Source organism: Tachysurus fulvidraco, chromosome 9 (assembly GCF_022655615.1).
Source record: "Tachysurus fulvidraco isolate hzauxx_2018 chromosome 9, HZAU_PFXX_2.0, whole genome shotgun sequence".
In the NCBI taxonomy this organism is placed as follows: domain Eukaryota; kingdom Metazoa; phylum Chordata; class Actinopteri; order Siluriformes; family Bagridae; genus Tachysurus; species Tachysurus fulvidraco.
The window spans coordinates 7,654,340-7,675,978 of record NC_062526.1 but is presented as its reverse complement, the minus strand read 5'-3'; the positions used below and the strand labels follow the sequence as shown (position 1 = coordinate 7,675,978).

The following is a 21,639-nucleotide window of genomic DNA, read 5'->3' as shown; positions in this document are numbered from 1 at the left end:
AATCATGAAAACATTATTAGTAAAATAGTACAATTTTATATTTTTATTTCCTAACCAGCTCTCACTGTGAAAATATGAATATAAAGAGGAAAATCTGGACAGCTTCTGCTAACACGGTGTATCCACTCTTAAATTATATTTGGGAACAAACTGTAGAGCCCCCAAATGCTCATGTGTGTTTTATACACATTTAGGCAGGTGGGTCTGATAAATATACACTTGCACCCACACACACATATACATATTATAAGAGATCTCCAGTAGCCAATAACTCTCACTGACTTGCATCTGTGACACCATATTTATTCAGTCTGTCAGCGCTATTATATTTTATGGTGCTCTAGTTTTGGGTTTCTCTTTTTCTGAGGCTCGCAGTGAAGCTGTTGAAATGATGCCTTACACTAAAAACAAATTACGAGCTTTTTTTGATGCCAGAAACTCCATAAACAATTAACAACGAAACATGATTCCCAGGCACAGCATTCTCATGTGTTGTAGGAACTAGAACTCTTCTACTGGCTCTCAGTGCTAAGTGAAGGAAGGAAGTGTGGTGAAAAAAAGAGGCTGTAAAACGATTTTGAGGTGTTAACAAGACATCCATACAGTATATGTATTCATTTCATGTAATGTGATAGCTTTTAATGGTTATTTAAACACAACAAAAAATTTTCAAATTGTGCTATAGACTCACACACTATTTATAGTAAGGAGTTGGCTAGAGATAAAGTGACAGTTGGTAAATTAAGAAACATGGGAAACTCAAAGACCATCACAAATATAAAGTATCTATTTCTTCATTATTTTATACCATAAAGATTTAATTACTCAAGAACAACCAACAAGAATTTTCTATATTTCTAATACATTTTGGTACAACTTTTGGTTTTGCCAGCATTGAGAGATGAGGCTGTGGCTGAGTTCTTAGCACTTTATGTTGTACTTTATCTCTGGGGTTGGTGGGTTGTTCCTGCCTCCATCGTGTGTGTGTGTGTGTGTGTGTGTGTGTGTGTGTGTGTGTGTGTGTGTGTGTGTGTGTGTGTGTGTGTGTGTGTGTGTGTGGAGTTTGCAGGTTCTTCCATGTATTTCAGGGTTTTTTTCCAGGCACTCTGGTTTCCTCCCCCATCCAAATTCATGCGCCGTAGACTGATTGGCATCTCTAAATTGTCTGGTGTGTGTGTGTGTGTGTGTGTGTGTGTGTGTGTGTGTGTGTGTGTGTGATTGTGCAATATGATGAGTGTCCAAGGTCCCCAACCTTTTACCCTAAGACCCCCGGTATAGACTCCAGGCTTTCCACGTCTCTGTCTAGAATAAACGGTATGATGGATGGAATTTTTCACTAACATTTTTATAAACAAATGTTCAGCTAAATTTTTGAGAATCCTACTTCTTTTTTCCCTGCATTTAAAAACCTATTCAAAATGCAACATCAGGATAAAACATAATTAAGCTTTTGATTATAGTTGCTGCTAAGAGCAAAGTAATTTAAGGTTAGATCTCAGTAGGTCACCTCCCTTATGGAGGCAAAATCTGGGCTAATTTAGCTTGCAGTCAGCACTTTCTCTGTTAGATCAGCGAGACGTCTCACTGTGTGGTTCGATGTGGACCGTGTGAAAAGAAGGTACTGTAATTGGGCCGTGTGTGTGTGTTTCTGTGTGTTTTATAGGGCTTGGGTTTCACAGAAAGGTCATCTTTTGTTCCAATTCACACTGGCATGTAGTCTAAGTCACGCTACTGAAAGTTCTCACCAAGGCTTATCAAGCAGAGTTGATCCCTGAATAGACGGCGCTCAAATTCTCAATGGCATTTTTAACCCTTTCCTCTGCAGGTTGCCATGACTCCTGTTCCTCATGCCAAGGGGTGGGACCTCAGGACTGTCTGTCATGCGCTGACCGGTCCCATCTCCTGAAGGACGGCTTTTGTGTAGCAGAGTGTGGGTCGGGCTTCTACGTCAGTCAAGGCCGCTGTTATGGTAAGCAACTCAACAACGGACTTATTTCCGTATTATTGTGCAGATTTCAGGCTCAACACAGGTATTATTAATTATGTCATCAAACCGAAAGTGTAAAGAAACACCCATTTGTCAGTTTTCAGTATCTCTTTAAACCCTGGCTAATAAAATTCTGACATCATTTTGCAAATTTCTGAACCTACAGTTATTTTTTCCAATAATAGAAGACTTTCCAATGTATAAAGACATAAAGTTATATCTTGATATCTGAGTGTACCTCTCGGAGTCTACTTCCTAAAATGCTATATAAACATTTCCCCACAGAAAACCTTCAGCAATTACACACTTAAAAAAAGAATCTGTTCATGTGGACCATCCTTCCAACAGTTCCCTGTATAAACGAGCTGTTGCTATATAAAAGATAACATAATGACTGCATTAATACAGACTTGCTGTTTGCCTGACAGCTTGAAACTTGAAACTGAATCAATTCACGGCAAAATTCCACTGAATCTAGTAGCTGAGATCTATTTAAAATGAGTGAAATGTGAAAAAACACTTTAGCTAGATTTTTTAGCTAACTTTTCATTTTTAGTCGGTAGCTAAGGCCAAAAAATTGGAATTTGTGGCTATTTTGTTGTGTCCTTATTCAGCATTGAATTTCTTTCTCATGTCAAGAATTTAAAAAGCACTTCAAGAATTTGTATTCATTTTTAAATCACATTTAAACAATTGAGTATGAACAAAAATAATGCAGCTGATTTTTGAAAATAAAGAACAAAAATGCAGCCAGCCAGTAAGCACCCAGGCAGCTGTTTAGTGTTGCGAGTGGCTCAAAATTCCACAGGGGGCTAAGTTTCAATCATCTGTGGCAAATAGTAGGTGCAGAGACACGCAGGAGGGTCTGTGAAGAAGCCTCAGGCTGCAGCATGACAACAAAATCATGAACGTCAGCTTAAAGACTAATCGGCAGCTCGGATATTGTCGGATTCGAGGAGGTTCAGCCGGCTCGCTCGATATCTGTTGTTGCTGTTTTGTGTTGACGGATGTCACACTTGTCTGCTCACGTCGCCAAGAGGTTTGCGTACCTTGTTTAAACACGCTACCTTTGAAAGACGTAAAATATCAAGGGTTAGCTCTGTTATTTCTGCATTGCCATCCCAAGTTTAGTTTAAATCAGTTCAGTGGAGTTCAGAACTGTATCTGTGTCTTGCCATGTAGAATGTAACCCATCCTGCACCACCTGTAAGCCTGATAACCCCAGCTGCCTGAGCTGCCCCAGTGGCCATGCACTGCATCATGGGAAATGTATTTCCGAATGTCCGGATCAGCATTACAAAGACGTACACGGTCGCTGCCAATGTAAGTAACATCAAGTTCGAAACATTTTAGAAGACATCTAAAATAACATCTTTTCTTTCATCTGAGTCGATCAGTGTGTATATATGAAGGTTATTCTTGCTAAGTGCCACCCACGGATATATTTTTGTTTCATTATTCTTTTTTTTTTTTTACATCACTTTGAGCTAGAAATTAATAAAAGTAAGATATAAAGTTTCTTTTATTACACTTTGAGAGTTCTCAATTAAAGAATGGTTTATTTTGATCAAAATTTACAGTGACATTGATTATTGTATGCTGTAAACACACTGTTTATAAGCCACATGTTTCTTGCCCATTTAATCATATGACCTTTTGGCCTACTCCTACATTTTGTCATGTCCCTCAGTGTGTCACAGCTCGTGCACATCCTGCTCCGGACCTTCAGCAGACCAGTGCTCTTCATGCCCCGGTTCCCTGATTCTACACCACGGCGAGTGTGTAGAGTCATGTGGAGAGAGTTTGTTTAACAGAGATGGACACTGTTACAGTAAGAGCTCAGTTTCTACCCTCAGCTACATGATATTCAAAGACTAATAATAATTTTGCACTGAGATTATTGACTCGAGCTTAGATACATATTTATTTTGTGGACCTTCAAAGGAGAAGGTCACAAAACAGAATAAATGTTATGTAATCCATTGTTGTAAGTTATTCTGAAACTTGCTTGCTGTTTTTTTTTTTTTTTGCAAGTTTAAACGCTTCATGGTTAAGGCCAGACTTGCCATACAGACTTTTCTTTTTCAAAGTCTCATGACTCTGAGGATACTTTATGAGCAGTTTCTAGCAGAGACTACAGCAGAGTGCAGATGGCGAACATAAACACAAGTTATTACGCCATTGGGTTTTGTATGAACTGAATTCAAAGTAACAGATATAGGTAGTCCAGCTGGGAGCTAATCCAGAGATCAAGATCCAAGGATGCAGAGATGTTTGCATCACAGAAGCCAGTCAATCCATTTTCTGCTTTTTTTCTATCTTCTTTCTCACTATTATTCTCTTTCCCTCCTCCCATTGCCTTTCTCCATCCTTCTTCCTCTCCCTCCTTTTTTCCTTCTTTTCTTGTCATCCATCTTTCCTCTATTATTTGCTTTCTCTCTGCAGGTTGCCACGCATCTTGCCGGGCTTGTGTAGGTCCCGATTCCTCAGACTGTGTGCGATGTGTAAAGCCAGAGGAAGTGCTGCAGCCTCAGAATGCACACGCTTCTTATGGCATGTGTTTATCCTCCTGTCTGTCACAGCATTACCTGGACTCAGATCTCATCTGCAGAGGCAAGTACACCAAGACAAGGCCTTCATTTCTCACAGGGATTCTGGAATTACTCATTTTGACATTCTTATTGATATTGTTAAATGTTGATCAACATAATTTCTAATATAAAAAATGATACAAATGATTAAAACCCTGTTTAGACAAAGCCCTTTTCTGAGGCTTTTGAATCTGCTATATTAAAGGTACAGTCTCCCCGGACCGACATAGTGTTGAGACCTGTTTGCGAGCCAAGTTGCGGCTCTGTTTTAGTATTCCAGTTTCTAGATGAAGTTGAAATGTAATTAATTGTAGTTGGCCCCCTGTGAGAAAAAAGTTTGCAGTCGATATACGAAACCACAATCTGCATCCCATTTTGTCAATAATCACCTAAAGGTGACAGGATGCACATGCTGGAGAACCTTGGTTCAAAATTCAGTCCCAGTAGTCCAAAAAGTTGCATATAGGAAAACAGCCTCGGGCTTGTTCACAGAAAAATCCGTACAGTGAAATTAATGGTGCAGAAACTCAAATGGGAATAGAAAGCTTACAAAGAAGTACTGTGAATATAAATATTAGAGTTAATCTGTCTAAGAGTTGAGAACAGATAAGAGTCATGGAGGTGGTGGTGATGAGGTGCAGATACTGTATGCATGTGGTGGTTAGTAGCTTGATATGAACAAAGAACAATGAAAGGGGGGGTTGTGAAACACAATGGTATGGCGGTAACACTTGCCACATGTATGTTCAGCTTATGCTATGAACAGGTCATTCAGGATTGTTCCTAATGTGTACATTTCCATAATGAGGCTCCTAATTGGTTTCAGTATGTCACTGGTAGAAACTAAAATAAAGAAAAATAAAGAGATATATAAAGAAAGGTTTTGAAGCACACTACCTGAGGGGTTCTTTCGTTGGTTAACATTTCTAGCTTTATAATGAGGTTCTGCTTGTAACCTTTTCAGTCATGAGGTTATACACTGAATTTAAGGCTAAATAGAAGAAATTTAGAATTTAGATGGCTGTGTTTTCTTGAAGACCGTAGTTCTCTGATGGAATTCAGCATCCTCCCTTCTGCAAAGTATACAGTACAGTGGGAGTATAATGGAATAGAGCTACTTTGCTGACGAAGGACCGATGTGAATTGCAATCACTGGAAGACCAGTGGAGGAGTCAAAGGCGGTTCCAGTAGACTGATTCCAACCCAGTTTCTAATTTGTAGATTCCTCTGCTGTCTATGAGACAATTTGCCAGGGATAAGCCTTCCTCCTAAACCCATCATCCCTATCATCTTTGTTGAAACTACTTATGTATTATGGACTGTCTTTTTAGCGGCCCTGTTCTGTCTGGGAGCGGAGCTGGTTTCAGGGTCAGATCTTTTGTATAGTGTAAAGAACAGTTTTATTAATATTTCAAATGATCTGAACCCAGAAAACGCCTTCTAACATTAGACCAGAGTGCACCATCATAATATATCTACCTGCTCATGGCTAAAATTGTTTGAAAAACACTCAAAAAGGCAGACCTTGCTTCCTCTATTTATTACATAGAAGTTCACGACCAGTTTTTTCTACCTCTAAACTTTTAAAACATTAGTTTTTTTATTGTTTTGTTAAGAGAACCGATATACTTAATGGTGGTTGTAGCATCCTTCATGGAGAATACTTAGGGCTATTTTTGCATCGTGTAGACTTCTAGGATAGTCCTTGGTGTTCTAGGAACCTGAGTGGTGCAAGTTTCCAAAGAGTCGTAGGCGGTTTTCTCTCACACAGGCATTACACACCTCCATCAGACACAAACGGTTTGAAATTCACTGCTCACTGAAATGTTATTGTAATTCAAGAGAAAGATAGTTCTAAGATTAGACGTAGGAAATATGATGTTTGGGAAAAACATTAGACGCCTGTTGGTATAAATGTATCCTTGTAACATTTATAGATTTTTATTTATTTTATTTTTATATTTATATTTCAGATATACTTAATAAAATCCATGCCTACTATCTTAACCAATGTGTGTGATGTGCAAGGCTTTAGAACACTCCGGTGCACATCATCAACTGTGATATTGTAGCTTGTGGAAAATCAGCTTCAGGCTACTATCAATGTGTCCACTGTCAGGGTTCTCACTAAGTAAATGATGATGTGTCCCCTTGACATCAATGGCATCCATTGTGCTAAGCTTGCATGCTCAGACAAATCTTCAGCGTACTCCAGGCTACAGGCTGAGCTGTATATGTGGGGGTACATATTTGTGAGTGTTTGTTTAGTCTGTGTATGTGTGCTGGCTGATCGGATATCAGAGCCAGGAAATCCCAGTGTGTAAATCACTTTTGTTTCACATTTCAGCAGACTGCCTGATAATGTGTGTTTTTTTTTTTTTTTCAAAAGCGGAAATCACACTAAAATGATGCGCACATAATGTTACAAATTCTGGGGTTTAAAATGTGTAACGGATGTAATATCAATGCCCGATATTACCAAATGAAATCATTTGAGATTCATTTCTTTGTCTTCCAGCATATATCTTCTGTTCCAAATTATTACAAATCAGTTATGAATTAAAGCACTCCACTTCCTGCTACTATCAATTAGCATCTCATCGACCGATGTCTCAGTTTCATTTCTTCTGCCTTTGTTTTTTTTATCGATGGTTCAAATGTCTTGAAAATGTAGAACGATCAATAGGCGAACCAATCACCAAGAAATGAATCAGAAGTAGGCAAGAAAAGTGTTTTACATACATCTTTGTAGCCTCAGTGTGAAGAACGTGGTTCGACAATGGTTGGGATTTAATTTGCTTGCTGTTCTTCTTGAGGGCAAAATACTCAATTACAGTTATAGATCAATTATTTCTGCTGGCTGACATTGGGAGCTGTGGAAAGGTTGGATGATATAATAAAGTGACTGTGTGTGTGTGTGTGTGTGTGTGTGTGTGTGTGTGTGTGTGTGTGTGTGTGTGTGTGTGTGTGTGTGTGTGTGTGTGAGTGTGTGAGGGCTGAATAGAAAATGTGACATTTTGCTTGGAAAAGCCAAAAGGTTTCTTTAACATTAACATCCCATATGAGAGGATGTGTTTATCATTGACAAGATGCAGCATGCGTGTTTGCCTTTGTTGGTTTTTTTCGAAATCGTGTTCCCTTCAAGCACTTTTCCAAATGGAGCCGGAGCTTGTTGTAGAGTGCCCTTTATATAATGGCATGATATATTGTCAGTAATGGTCATGGGCCAGGCTTAGAACTGCCTCTTTTTTTGCATGTTTGTTTTTAAGAACAAAAGTCTGCATTCTCTATGTTTTCTGAGTGAAAAAACATTTTGCAGTTTATTTACGAAGTGTTAGTGTCTTCTGCAGTGAGACAACAATCACGTAGATGAAAGTAAAGAAAAGAATTTTTGTCTTCAGACCTGATTTAAAGAAGGTAATGTATAGTTGTGTATTATCTGGATAAACAACGAGACTAGAGAGAGTTCTAAAGGATGACTGTGGACAAGTCACTAGAGAATATTTATACAACAGCATGGATTTGGTCAAGATGTCATTCTGTTAAAACTGACATTTAAGAAGCAATTAAAAGTTGCAAAAGGAATAAAAGACTTTGTGATGTGCTTCACCTGGATAATAACCAACAGTATCTGGTGTTGGCATTGGGCTGCATTTATTGTTTTCCTGTAACAGCAAGTCCCATCATGTTTTATTCTTTACTTATAGCACACTCAGAAAACCAGCTGTACATTTATAAAGCCTGTAAAGTTTTTTTTTCTATCTAATTTAATTTGTACAGCTTGTGAAAATGAAAGAACATCTGTGAAACCAAGCATAACAAGTTGTGTTGATTTAATTGAAATGTCCTCTTCATGTTCTCCTAAGGGTACACAAACTTTTGCACTCGACTCTAAAGCTTTGTTTCTCGAGTAGTTACAGTTTAACAGAGTTAAAATCTCTGTTCTGTTCAGTGTTTTCTTCGTCCTTAAGCATTTGTTCACAAGAAACTTGTTTTCTTTTCAGAATGCCATGCGTCATGTTCACATTGTACAGCAGGAAATGTCTACAACTGTACTTCTTGCCCTCAAACCAGTGTCCTGTACAACGGACAATGCCTCCGTCAATGTCCTCATGGCTTCTATGTCCAAGACCGAACCTGCCATGGTAAGTACAGTCCTTCTCCTCTCTCTCTCTCTCTCTCTCTCTCTCTCTCTCTCTCTCTCTCTCTCTCTCTCTCTCTCTCTCTCTCTCTCTCTCTCTCTCTCTCTCTCTCTCTCTCTCTCTCTCTCTGTCTTTTATTTTGCTAGGAAAATGATTTTTCATTAAAAAAAAAAAACTGTAAAAGTTGCAAATAAGCTTTAAAAGATAAATTATCCTATACCTTTTTTAAGACCTACCTAGGAAACTTTCTGTTATGAGAAAAGAAATGAACATGAATCAATATGACTGTGAAGACACTGACAGATTTAATAGCAGTATATGTGGTGGAGTATTGGCGTTTGTCAGTAGGATTCATTATAACATACAGGGGGAGTGTATTAAAGCTTTTCAGCAACACATGCCAGTAATGGGCTGTAATTCCTGACGCGAATCCGGCTCCCTGTATCGCCTTTTGGCTCTGCACTTTAAACATCGTTTAAAAGTCTGTTGGATTCCACGCTGCAGGCATTTTAAGATGAAGTACAAGCCAAGAAGAATCCCACGTACTTAAAGTTAATGGCAACATAATTCCTTGTTGGCCGCCTTTTGAAGATAAACTATTAAATATGTTGAGCCAGTGCTAGATAGTGAACGGCTTCAGTATCAGGCTCATTTAGGAAGGCTAATTGAGTGTGCTAAACTCTTTTCAGTTGGTCAACCCAAGGTGATTCTATATCAGAGTGTCACATTCTGAATGATTTGCTCGGGGTTAGTGATTTAAAAGAAAAATCTGTCGCAGTGTTATGTTGTTGGAGGCATTTTGCTAGCAACAGTTTTTCCAACTGCAAATCAATACACGGTTTTTCTGACTGATCACTATTATACTTCAATAGAACAAATCTGTCCTGATGGGAGTGGCCTGTTTCAAGATGACTCTGCCCCATTCAGAGGTCATGAGCATTCATTGACTTTAGCCAATGTCAATGACTATTAACATGCGCTTGTGACATGTTCTCACAGGAATGAGGAAGTGGGATAAACGATTTTTACACCAAAGGGTTCTTTTCATTTTTATTTTTTTCATGTTTTGTTCATGGAGCGCTATTAAGTACTTCCTACAGTCCAGTTCTCTTCAGTCCAGTTCATCTCTTGCTTCCTTAATTTTGTCACTTTTCATTTATCTATAACTATAACTTCTTGAATAACTCCAATCTAAAATATTATGTTGATATTTTGTTGTTATTCGCCTGAGCTGCAAGATTAAAACAAATCTCTGTTTGAAATAGAAATCTGAGGTTAAAGTAATGAAGCAACATGATTCATTTTATGTTCATATTGCGATTAAATCATGACTTCAGCACGGTACTAATTGTTTTATGCGTCTGAGTTGGGAAGGATTTCTGTTTTGGGGTCGTCCCTCCATCCGTCCATCTGTCCGAGGTTCTCATTAGTAAAGTATCTTAAGAATGAGTGATGATTTTAGGATTTGTATGGAATTTTAAGGAATAAGATGGAATTTCTCCAAATAGGAATCAGTTCAAATGTGTAAATGTCTGAAATATATATATATATATATATAAATTTTTTTCTATTTTAAAGGTAGTTCTGGCATGATTAATTCCATAAGAAGAGCGTGGTGGTGTTCAAATTTGACTTGTGTTTGCTGCAAATATTCCAGTTGCTACATAAACTGACTCTGTGGTTGTTGGTGTGTTTGGTTATAATAGTTCAAATAGATATATAAATGGTGTTGTGTGTTTTTTTTTTTAGCTTGCCATCCAACATGTAAGGAGTGTTCGGGTCCCTCTCAAGCCGACTGTACAATCTGCCCACCTCACGCCAGCCTCCACAACGGATACTGCCGCACCAGCTGCCCCGAGGGACAGTACCTAAACGCTGTGGGCTACTGTAGTGGTGAGTAGGTCACATTAGTAATAATAATAATAATAATAATAATAATTTAGTCCACAATTCTAAACTGATATTTGAACATGGGGTATATATTATATGCATAATTAATAGTTGGTTAGGTTATTTTGTCAACCATGTAAAAGAAACATTGCAAAATTCAATTTTATTCAGAAATAATGTGCTAATACTTAAGATGATTATGTATTTGGGATTTTATATCAAGAAGTAAAGCTTTTTCTTATGACTGACCATTATTTTGCCTTTTTTGCCTTTTTTTATTTGTCTGACTCAATATTGTTAAGGATTTCTGCTACCAAATAAAGGTTGCTGTGTCTCTGGTCTTGTGTAAGGTTGTGCCTCAACAAGCATGGAGATATGAATAAGAGAATCCTAATTGGCCAATAGATAGAAACTAGAAAAGGAATGATAACAAGTCTGAACATAGATTAAAACAAAAAAAAAAAACAACAACACAAAAGAGATGATGAGCTGCACTGCAAAGGATCGACTTATTCCTGGTAAATCTTGGAAAATTCCTGTCAACGAGACCGGTAACTAGCATGAGATCTAACTGCATTGTGGTTTACTGGGAAAATTATGCTAGCTGTCTTTGATTTAGCGAGTCCAACGTTATCTTCTAAGCTAGCAAGACTTTTGCAGGGAGAAATTAGGATGTAAACAAATGGATTGATATATACATGGTTTAATTATTCCACCATTAAAAAAAAGAGATCAAACAGGTTTTTGCTGGGTTTTTAATATCACTTCAGCTCAACTCGTTTACTAAGGAATGCCTGGTGGGACTTCTCAGAGAGGCACATTTCATCTCTCTCACATAATCAAATGGTCTCATCACCAATTCTAAGATAATGTCTTACACAAGCTGTATAAATACATTTTTAATAATAGATCAGATGTTTTACGCTTAGCTCAGAGCTTTCTGCATGTCTTCTCCATCTCAGACAATAATAACAAATATGCAGTGTTTCTCCCTTTTCTGTTTCCTGACAGGAAAAAAAAATGTTTCCAATCCTAATGGAAGTCTAAAGTTGTTGGGTGATTTTAAAACTACATGCTTTAAATCTACAGACATAACACAAATTTTAATGTTTTTTAGATGAAACAGACATAAATGCATTTCTTTTCAAAGCTATTTTATTCTGTTTCTTGGGGAAATGACTCCTGTTCATGAAGACATTTTGGGATCTATGCATGATTAATAAGTAACTGAGACATGTTCTATGTTCACTCGAAGGCTGTACTGACTGCTGATGACCACAGCTGTAGTTGTGGCCTAATGGGCAAGTCGTGGCCTAATGGTTAGAGAGTCTGACTCGTAATCCTAAGGTTGTGGGTTCGAGTCTCGGGCCGGCCACGACGAATAGGTGCCCTTGAGCAAGGCACCCAACCCCCCAATTGCTCCCCGGGCTCCGCAGCATAAATGGCTGCCCACTGCTCTGGGTGTGTGTTCACTGCTGTGTGTGTGCACTTTGGATGGGTCAAATGCAGAGAACGAATTTTGAGTATGGGTCGCCGTACTTAGCTGTATGTCACGTCACGTGTTTATTTATTTATCACTCAAAGCCAAACTTCCAAGGATTTCTACTTTTCTAGCAAAATACCCTTTTTTTTAATCTGCCCCAACAACTAGCCTTAGACTTTCATTACAACAGGTTTTTCATACGTCTGTCAGTACGTAAACTTTTGCTGTGGAAAGCACACATACACTACAGAAACAGAAGATAGACATCAGTGTAAAAAGCTCCGGAGTATTTCTTTAAGAGGATTAAAGCTGGTTTAGAACACTGGACAAGGACAAAAGAGATTTTCAAGGTTTCATCATGTCAGTTCTGATCTCGGCTGTTAATCCGTTTTAATCCGTAATCCATTTTATTCATTTTAATGGAAGGAAGATAGAATACAACCAAGATTTAAGCCCACAATATTCTGGTTCATAACCTTCTGGCCTCCTTTCTCTTAGATTGAGCTGTTCTGTCTTTCCCGGTATGTATATACCTTTTGTCACATAACATAAAATCCAAACATTAGTCTTTTTTTTTTTTTTAGAAGATCAGAGGATATTGTGTCTGGCATTGTTTTGGCAGTGACTCTAAAGCTAATTAGATGATCTAGTTGCAAAGTGACCTTGCTAGACTGGCATTATAGTAAACAACAGGAAGAAGATGGCTGTTTAATATTTAAAAGGATGCGGTCTGAAGTGTTTATGTGCAATAAATACTTTCCTGCCATTTTTGAGTGACCTTCACTCAACCCTTTAACTCTCATCATATACTGTAACAATGCTAAAATGATTCAATATTTTTTATGCTTGGGTTTATGGCATGTACAAACCCACACACAAACACACACACACACACATGTTCTTATTCACTGTAATGATCTATCAGATCTACTTGCTACCTGCCTAAAGCTCTGTCTTCTCTCCTCTTATCAGATAAGAAATCAGGGTTTAAGGGTAAGGTATGAAAAGATGAAAAGATTGTCTTTGTACACTAAGCACCTTATGTGGGCATGATAATGGCTTATTGTGCCTGTGACTGATTTTTTTGTTTACCGACACTTCTATTCAGGTTAGATTTCCAGTAGATATCCCAAATTCAGAGCTATAGTCTGATACTTGCACAGGGAAGTGAAAAAATAATAAGCAGTATGTACTAATCATGTACCCATTCTCCTCTCTTGCAGAGTGTCGGGAGGGCTGTCAGAGGTGTACAGCAGACCTGCAGCTAGGTTCTGGGACTGTGTGTTTGTGGTGTAAAGGCTCCCAGTTGCTGCTCCTGGGAGATCACTGTGTGCATCAATGTCCACCGGGACACTACAAATACCATGGAGCCTGCAAGAGTGAGTATGGTAGATGCTTTTATCCGATGTAAGGCAGAATCTAACCAAGCACATAGCTGAGAATGAAAAGCACTATTCAAAGGTCTAAGAGTGCCGTTCTGCATCTCTGGTGAGATTTAAACTTATATTAGAACTTCTTTTTTACTGTGCAAGCACAGAACTGTAAATTATTGAGCTTACACTGTCATAGACTGGACGCACAGGGGCTCAAAGATAGAAAGCCTGGACACAGAAGAGCACGAACACTGAAACACTAGTCACAGTGAGGCCAAAACACTGAAGCCCTAGCCACAGAGAGGCCCATACAGAGAAAGCCTGCTATTCGGAGGCACAGATACTTGGCCAAACAGAGGCCCAAATACAGAAATGCTGGCCATAAATATGACTAAACACAGAGATACATACAGGGTTAATGGTAAAGTATGGCCAGGATAGAAAAAAGCTGAACATAAAGATACCAAAATTTTATAATTATTGCCATTCAGAGGCACAGATAGAAAAACACATAACACATAACCCCTGTCCATAGTTTGGCCCAAACAAATAACCCCTTATAATAGTTTGGCCCAAACACATAATCCCATGGCATTAGAGATGTCTAAACTCTGTAGAAACCCCGAAATGTAGTCACATTGATCCCATGAATATAAATTCAGTAGTGATGGATTAGAGCATGTACCAGACTGAAGGAGTTCTATGTAACATCATAATACAGCTTGAAGGTTTTTGGGCATTAGGCATAGCCCGGTGTGAGATAAAACTGAAATATTTTGAAAGAAGTAATTGAAACACTTTATTTCTCTATCAAGATTCAGCTTTTCAATAAAGAGTTGCTGCCTTTTGAAGCAGCATAATCAGCTCAGCTGATAACCAGCACTACGTCTTCAGCAAGCAGCTGCACTCCTGTCTATTGTGTAAATGAAATAGCCTTGTCTCGTGTATATGGCTACATAAGGCTTTGTGCTTGGTATATGTTTTTTTAAAACATCCAATGAATATGTCCTACATTTTTTCTGTGAATCGAATGAAGTTCTATAAAAAAACACCATGCTATCAGTTGCCAGGCTGCAGCAGCGTCTCAGCCTTGAAAATGCCACTGATTATCTAGACTGACTTATGTAACTATTTCAGAGCAGTGTTGAGACTCCTCACCAGTATTCGTGCTAATTAGTGAAGCCCACTGGCTCACATCTGGCTTTACATTTACAGTTATTTATTTGGCAGATGCTCTTATCCAAAGCAGTTATGCAGAATCTTGGACAAGCACAGAGCTGTTAAAGGAGCTGAGAGCACATTAATACAGCAACACTCAAACTAGGAAGAGCCACAGCTAAACCCAAGGGTTACAGAAATTGTTTATTCTCAAGCACGCTGTAAACACTACTCACAAACCTGTCATTAATTATTGGAAGCTTTTCCAGATTTTTTTATGTCCTATTTTGTCCCTGTTTTTTTTTTTATAGCAGTCTCTACACACTTGCTGAAATCATTCCATCACACAACAGCTATCAGTCTGTAACAGCATGTGCTTGCATTAGGACCTCCTGATGCGAAGGAACACACTATACCTGGCAACCAGAACTTATTCAGGAAAAAAAACAAGAGTAAACTTAAATTCGATATCTATTGCTTATCATACTGTATTATTTTTATGTCTACATTTCTTAGAATGCCATGCATCCTGTGCAGACTGCAGTGGAGAAGGAGCTCTGTCTTGTACCTCCTGTATAGCCCCTGATGTTCTTGCCCCATCTGGTATGTGCATCTCTCAATGCCCCGTTGGATACTATGCAGATGAACACCAAGTATGTCAAAGTAAGTGAACATTTATTTATTATTACTTATTTACAATGTTGTACTGTATTGAAAAGCTTATAGTACACTAATGCTTTTTGTGTGTGTGTGTGTGTGTGTGTGTGTGTGTGTGTCCCCGTGCATTTCACAGCATGTGACAGCCAGTGTCGGAGCTGTGAGATGGCAGGAGTGTGTACATCCTGCAGAGACCCGGCGAAGGTTCTGCTGTTCGGCGAGTGTCAGTATGAGACCTGTGCACAGCAGTACTACCTCAACACCACCACACACACCTGCAGGGGTGAGATCATGTCCAATTCAATGATGATGTAGAGCAAATTCTCTCTCACTCACTCATTTTCTACCGCTTATCCGAACTACCTCGGGTCACGGGGAGCCTGTTATCTATCTCAGGCGTCATTGGGCATCAAGGCTCTCATTCACTCACACAATCACACACTACGGACAATTTTCCAGAGATGCCAATCAACCTACCATGCATGTCTTTGGACCGGGGGAGCCGGAAACCGGAGTACCCGGAGGAAACCCCCGAGGCACGGAGAGAACATGCAAACTCCACACACACAAGGCGGAGGCGGGAATCGAACCCCCAACCCTGGAGGTGTGAGGCGAACATGCTAACCACTAAGCCACCGTGCCCCCACTGTGATAATTTATTTGATAATATTAGAGAGGAACCATCTACATCTCCTTAGATTACATATCTTCTCTTCTGGAGTTCTCTCTTACGGTATCGTTCTCAAGCTAACGTGCTAACCACTAAGCCACCGTGCCCTTGTAGTGCAAATTGAAATATTAATTCAAATCCATTTGCAGGTTTAATTGTAATGCAAAATACATATGAGGTAAAGCTATCTTTAATGTGATGTGACTAGTGTCCTTCTGATCAATAGCGGAGAGAGCAGTGATGTGCCTCTCATCCAGAGAATAGTATAATTTAATCTTGTCACTGATATGAACCTAGAATCTCTGTACTTTGGTCATTTGTCTTCCATCATGTAATGATAATTAAGAAGAGTTTTCTGGATGTTAGCTGATGACTACTGATGGGAACATGTCATGAAATACCACTCTAAGTTTATCTAATCTAAGTCTATATTATCTCTATAATTTCTACGTCTATAAACCGTGTAGCACTTCTAACATCATTGTACCTTATGGACCAATAGAAAAGTGAGACATTATCTAAATGATTGTGTGGTCACTACCTTGTCAGAAATTTGGATTAATCCCAAAGATTAACCGCTGCTACAGTAAAAGCCATTGGAAATGGATGAAATTCAAACACGGTAGTGGCAATTTAAAAAACAAAAAATTCTTAGAAACTTAACATTATATATATATAGGATTTGTGATGTGCTTAGTCATTTTGGTGATAATTTCTTGGTTGGTGCACAAGCTTCTTCTCGCGACCCAAAGTTCCACAATGTAGTACATGTACATGGCTAAAGTGCAGGAGTGACTCAGCTCGACTAGTCCATGGTGCACACGGTTGTATCAGGATGAAACCTGAAGCTTTGGAAGCTGAAATGTTTGAGTGTAAAGATGAGAAGATGACATGGCTGAATGGGCTCAAGCTGAAATTTAAGATTTTTTTTTTTTTTTTTTATGCAGCGCAATTTTATGCATGAGCTCCGATCACTCAGATGGATGTCATGGCACTTACGATATAGTAATTATCCTTAATCACAGGTCATGTTAGAGGATCTTATTAATATAATCTGACATGAAGACACAATTTCTTACACAGTCGTCGCACCGTCATGAATTTTAGAGATACTTATTTTGAGTGAAATATATGGTTTCAGTGCAAATATGAAGCGATGGATGAAAACTGGGAATTCAAGTATTTTTTTTAAAGCTAAACTGGATTACTCCGAGTTATAAATAATGTATTTTTAAATAATAAGCATTAGTAGAAGTGTGAATATTTTGAAAAGTGATGACAAAACAGTTCCTGGTAGGTATTTGTGTGTGTGTGTGTATATGTGTGTGTGTGTGTGTGTGTGTGTGTGTGTGTGTGTGTGTGTGTGTGTGTGTGTGTGTGTGTGTGTGTAGCAGAAAGCATGTCATCCAGTGGAGCATAATGATTGTTTTGCCTCCTAGATATTTTCTTTCAAATCCATATTCCACATAATCATCCAACCACAATTATTTAATAAAATCTTTACTACAACGGCCCATTGTGCTACCACAGCCTGTGATACTCTAAACGTGTTGTTAAATGCTGAACCACCCATTACAGAGCTGTTTGATTGAGAAATCTTTGTTGTGTATGTAATGAGCAAAAGGCGGTCTGCTCTGTCATTAGTGGATATCACGACCTGTTTCGTAGGAAGTGTTTTGGGAACGTTTTCTGATCTGAGCCTTTCATGTGAGAGAAATGATTTAATGAGATTTTCCTCTGTTTGGATTGTCCAAAGTGTTCAAAGTATGAACCACTTGGATGTGGTTTAGAGAAAAGGAAGGCGTGAAAAAGAAAAGAAAAAGATTATTGTTTGGGATGGAGGTTGGGAGAGAGAGAGAGAAACAGTAAGAGGAACAAACGGAGAGAAAAGATTAGCATTGATTTCCTGACAGCCTTCACTGTGCTTCAGTACTCTTTTTAACATGAACTCTTCTACACCGAAGTGTGTAACATCAACGTCGCTATGTTTCTTTTTAGTTCGAATCTGCCTGGAAAATAATCCATTGATATCGGATTACTAAATAGCTAATGTATTAATTAACTTGCATGCAGATTAGCCACCTTGGGCATCAGCAGACAGAACTTACATTAGTTTAAACAGGTGAGATCGCTGTATACAGTCCAGACTGGTCGCTAATGTCTAGACTATAGAGAAGAGAGATGTACATATGAAAAGAAAAGGAAGAGGCAGAAGATAAAATACTTAGAGGAAAGAAAATGTTTAGCTTTAAGGAGCAAAGCCTCAGTTCCAGTTTCACTGCCAATGTGGCCAGTTTGATATAATTTATTGCTGTCAGGAGGAGAGATTAGATGTGTGCCTGTCTGAATGGTTGACTTTTATCAGAAGCAAATCCAGCCAATTTAAGCAGGTCTCAGGGGAATTTCAGAGAAAAAAATGAAGTGGTTGGTTCAGATATAATGGATACCAAGTTGGGAAGATAAAACTGAAAACATGTTTTTGCCAAAATTGGGGTTTAATGTTTATGACATATTTTTATGCATTTTTAGAAAACCCAAAATATGTCACACCAAAATGATGTGGAAAGGTTTTCATTCATTTTTAATTTTGTTCTGGCTTTCAGCAAAGAGGATGTTGGATAAGAAGCCAGTTTATCAAGCATGGTGGTAAAAATACATCAGGCTCCTTAAAGACACAAAATATGTCATATTGTGTTGCATATGTGTGTATAACGAATAAAAACATTGCATTATTACCAAATTTCTATTTATTTATATATTAGAACATTTACGCTTAGAGTATTTAATAGACACCTTTATCAAGAGCCACATATAAACTTGGAAGTCTCTAGCAATGGATACATCAGTAGAACCTGGGGATGACCTGGGAAATTGTTTTCCTCTATCTATCTATCTATCTATCTATCTATCTATCTATCTATCTATCTATCTATCTATCTATCTATCTATCTATCTATCTATCTATCTATCTATCTATCTATCTCTCTGTCTGTCTGTCTGTGTCTGTCTGTCTGTCTGTGTGTCGGTGTCTGTCTGTCTGTCTGTCTGTCTGTCTGTCTGTGTCTGTCTGTCTGTGTCTGTCTGTCTGTCTGTGTCTGTCTGTGTCTGTCTGTCTGTGTCTGTCTGTGTCTGTCTGTCTGTCTGTGTCTATCTGTCTGTCTGTCTGTCTGTGTGTCTGTGTCTGTCTGTGTGTCTGTGTCTGTCTGTCTGTGTCTGTCTGTCTGTCTGTGTGTCTGTGTCTGTCTGTCTGTGTCTGTGTGTGTGTGTGTGTGTGTGTGTGTGTGTCTGTCTGTGTCTGTCAGTGTCTGTCTGTCTGTGTCTGTCTGTGTCTGTCAGTGTCTGTCTGTCTGTGTCTGTCTGTCTGTCAGTGTCTGTCTGTCAGTGTCTGTCTGTCTGTCTGTGTCTGTCTGTCTGTGTCTGTCTGTCTGTCTGTCTGTCTGTGTCTGTCAGTGTCTGTCTGTCTGTGTCTGTCTGTCTGTCTGTGTCTGTCTGTCTGTCTGTCTGTGTCTGTCTGTGTCTGTCAGTGTCTGTCTGTCTGTGTCTGTCTGTCTGTGTCTGTCTGTGTCTGTCTGTGTCTGTCAGTGTCTGTCTGTCTGTCTGTGTGTGTGTGTGTGTCTGTCTGTGTCTGTCAGTGTCTGTCTGTCTGTGTCTGTCTGTGTCTGTCAGTGTCTGTCTGTCTGTGTCTGTCTGTCTGTCAGTGTCTGTCTGTCTGTGTCTGTCTGTCTGTCTGTCTGTGTCTGTCTGTCTGTGTCTGTCTGTCTGTCTGTCTGTCTGTGTCTGTCAGTGTCTGTCTGTCTGTGTCTGTCTGTCTGTCTGTCTGTCTGTCTGTGTCTGTCTGTCTGTCTGTCTGTGTCTGTCTGTCTGTCTGTCTGTCTGTGTCTGTCTGTGTCTGTCAGTGTCTGTGTCTGTCTGTCTGTGTCTGTCTGTGTCTGTCTGTCTGTGTCTGTCAGTGTCTGTCTGTCTGTGTCTGTCTGTGTCTGTCTGTCTGTCTGTGTCTGTCTGTCTGTCTGTCTGTGTCTGTCTGTCTGTGTCTGTCTGTCTGTGTCTGTCTGTCTGTGTCTGTCAGTGTCTGTCTGTCTGTGTCTGTCTGTCTGTCTGTGTCTGTCTGTCTGTGTCTGTCTGTGTCTGTCTGTCTGTCTGTCTGTCTGTGTCTGTCTGTCTGTCTGTCTGTGTCTGTCTGTCTGTCTGTCTGTGTCTGTCTGTGTCTGTCTGTCTGTCTGTCTGTCTGTCTGTCTGTCTGTACTAATACATATATGTACCGGTATGTATTGCTTTGAATACTGACAGATTTTAAACCTCTTTAAAAGACAGGAAGGAAATTTCAATTCTGAAGCAATCTTCAGATTTATATCTATCTGGCTACAGCATGTAACTTTTCACTGTATAAGGAAATCACATTTAGATAGCAAGGATTTGGTAGTTTTTATGCTGACTGGCTGATTTTAGCACTGATTTTGCTAACGTGGCTTCTTAGCACACATGATCTTTGTATAAAGAAGCCCAGGCAAAAAAAGTATAACTTTTTTTTAGTGGAATATTTTTCTGGTTTCCTAAAGTTGAAGTGAGATTTTTTTTTTTCAGCCACAGAGACATCCAATGAATTTCTCCACACAAATAGTGTAACCGTGGGTCATCCACGCATCTATCTTTCTCTTTATCTAACTCCCACTTCATCTAAGTCAATGTATCTTTTGATGTCTCGATCTCATCTTGTGTGTTTTGTCTGTGTCTGTCTCTCAGAATGTGACTGGAGCTGTAACGCATGCCGCGGTCCTCTCCGCACTGATTGTCTGCAGTGTATGGAAGGTCATGTCCTGCAGAATGGAGTCTGTGTTCCATCATGCTCTCCAGGGTCCTACCAGGACGGCGAGAGATGCCTGAGTAAGTGTCCGACCGGATAATAAACTTTTTTTTATATGGATATAAATTTCACACATTTTCTGTCTGAATACATTTTAATTTCATTTTCAGTAGCTATGGAACAGAGACAGCTGACTCTGCGCTAGTACATGCCAGCTCCTGTGACCTCACTCTGCCAAGTTTTAATGGCTGTGCTTGATGCCAAAAAGATGCTGGGTTATTTTTTATGTCAGTGTGCAAGCTTTTATTGTGTTTAATACCGCAAAGGGCACTAAGAAAGTCAAAGCACTGAGACAGTAATTAAAAACAGATATTTATTTTGTTCTTAAATGTGCGCATAGATACATAAAGGCTACATCACCAATAAACATGGCACAAATAGTGTGTAATTATAATGATAACTAATTTCTAACAAAGAGTCAGAGGCAATAGAAAAGTGTGTAAAGTAGGTATGAGCTTTATTTGCTGAAGCTTTATATTTCAAGGCCTTGATGCTCACATGCCTCCCCTTTTACGTCTACACTCTCCTTGAGAATTATATTCCCTCCCACATCCTGCGATCAGTTAATATCTGACTGTGAGGCAAGAGGTCCCTTTCCAGAACCTGTCTGTCCCTCAGTTGTGGAATGACCTTCCGACCTTTTTCTGTAAAGTCGAATCCATCGTTATGAAAGACCCACCTCTTCTAGGAACTCTTCACTAACCCCTAACTTGTCCTTACTCCAAAAAAAAATCTCTGCACTCTGCACAACTCTACTTTTTGCACTGTGCTCCTCTAGGACACAATTAAAATACTATATGGTAGCTCCACTTCCATTGTACTCTGTT

At 39.1% G+C, this 21,639-nt stretch overlaps 1 protein-coding gene across 2 annotated transcripts in view; it reads left to right on the top strand.

Annotated features, from left to right (window-relative positions):
* The window catches only part of fras1 (Fraser extracellular matrix complex subunit 1), a 119,396-nt gene that overhangs the window by 49,492 nt on the left and 48,265 nt on the right, over positions 1–21,639 (top strand). For both annotated transcript variants that reach the window (XM_047818659.1, XM_047818657.1), the window contains exons 15-24: positions 1,826–1,969; positions 3,170–3,310; positions 3,678–3,818; positions 4,433–4,600; positions 8,583–8,723; positions 10,470–10,613; positions 13,317–13,472; positions 15,141–15,287; positions 15,418–15,564; positions 20,692–20,832. In XM_047818659.1, coding sequence (XP_047674615.1) covers positions 1,826–1,969; positions 3,170–3,310; positions 3,678–3,818; positions 4,433–4,600; positions 8,583–8,723; positions 10,470–10,613; positions 13,317–13,472; positions 15,141–15,287; positions 15,418–15,564; positions 20,692–20,832 — 1,470 coding nt within the window. The remainder of the gene's footprint in view (positions 1–1,825; positions 1,970–3,169; positions 3,311–3,677; positions 3,819–4,432; positions 4,601–8,582; positions 8,724–10,469; positions 10,614–13,316; positions 13,473–15,140; positions 15,288–15,417; positions 15,565–20,691; positions 20,833–21,639) is intronic.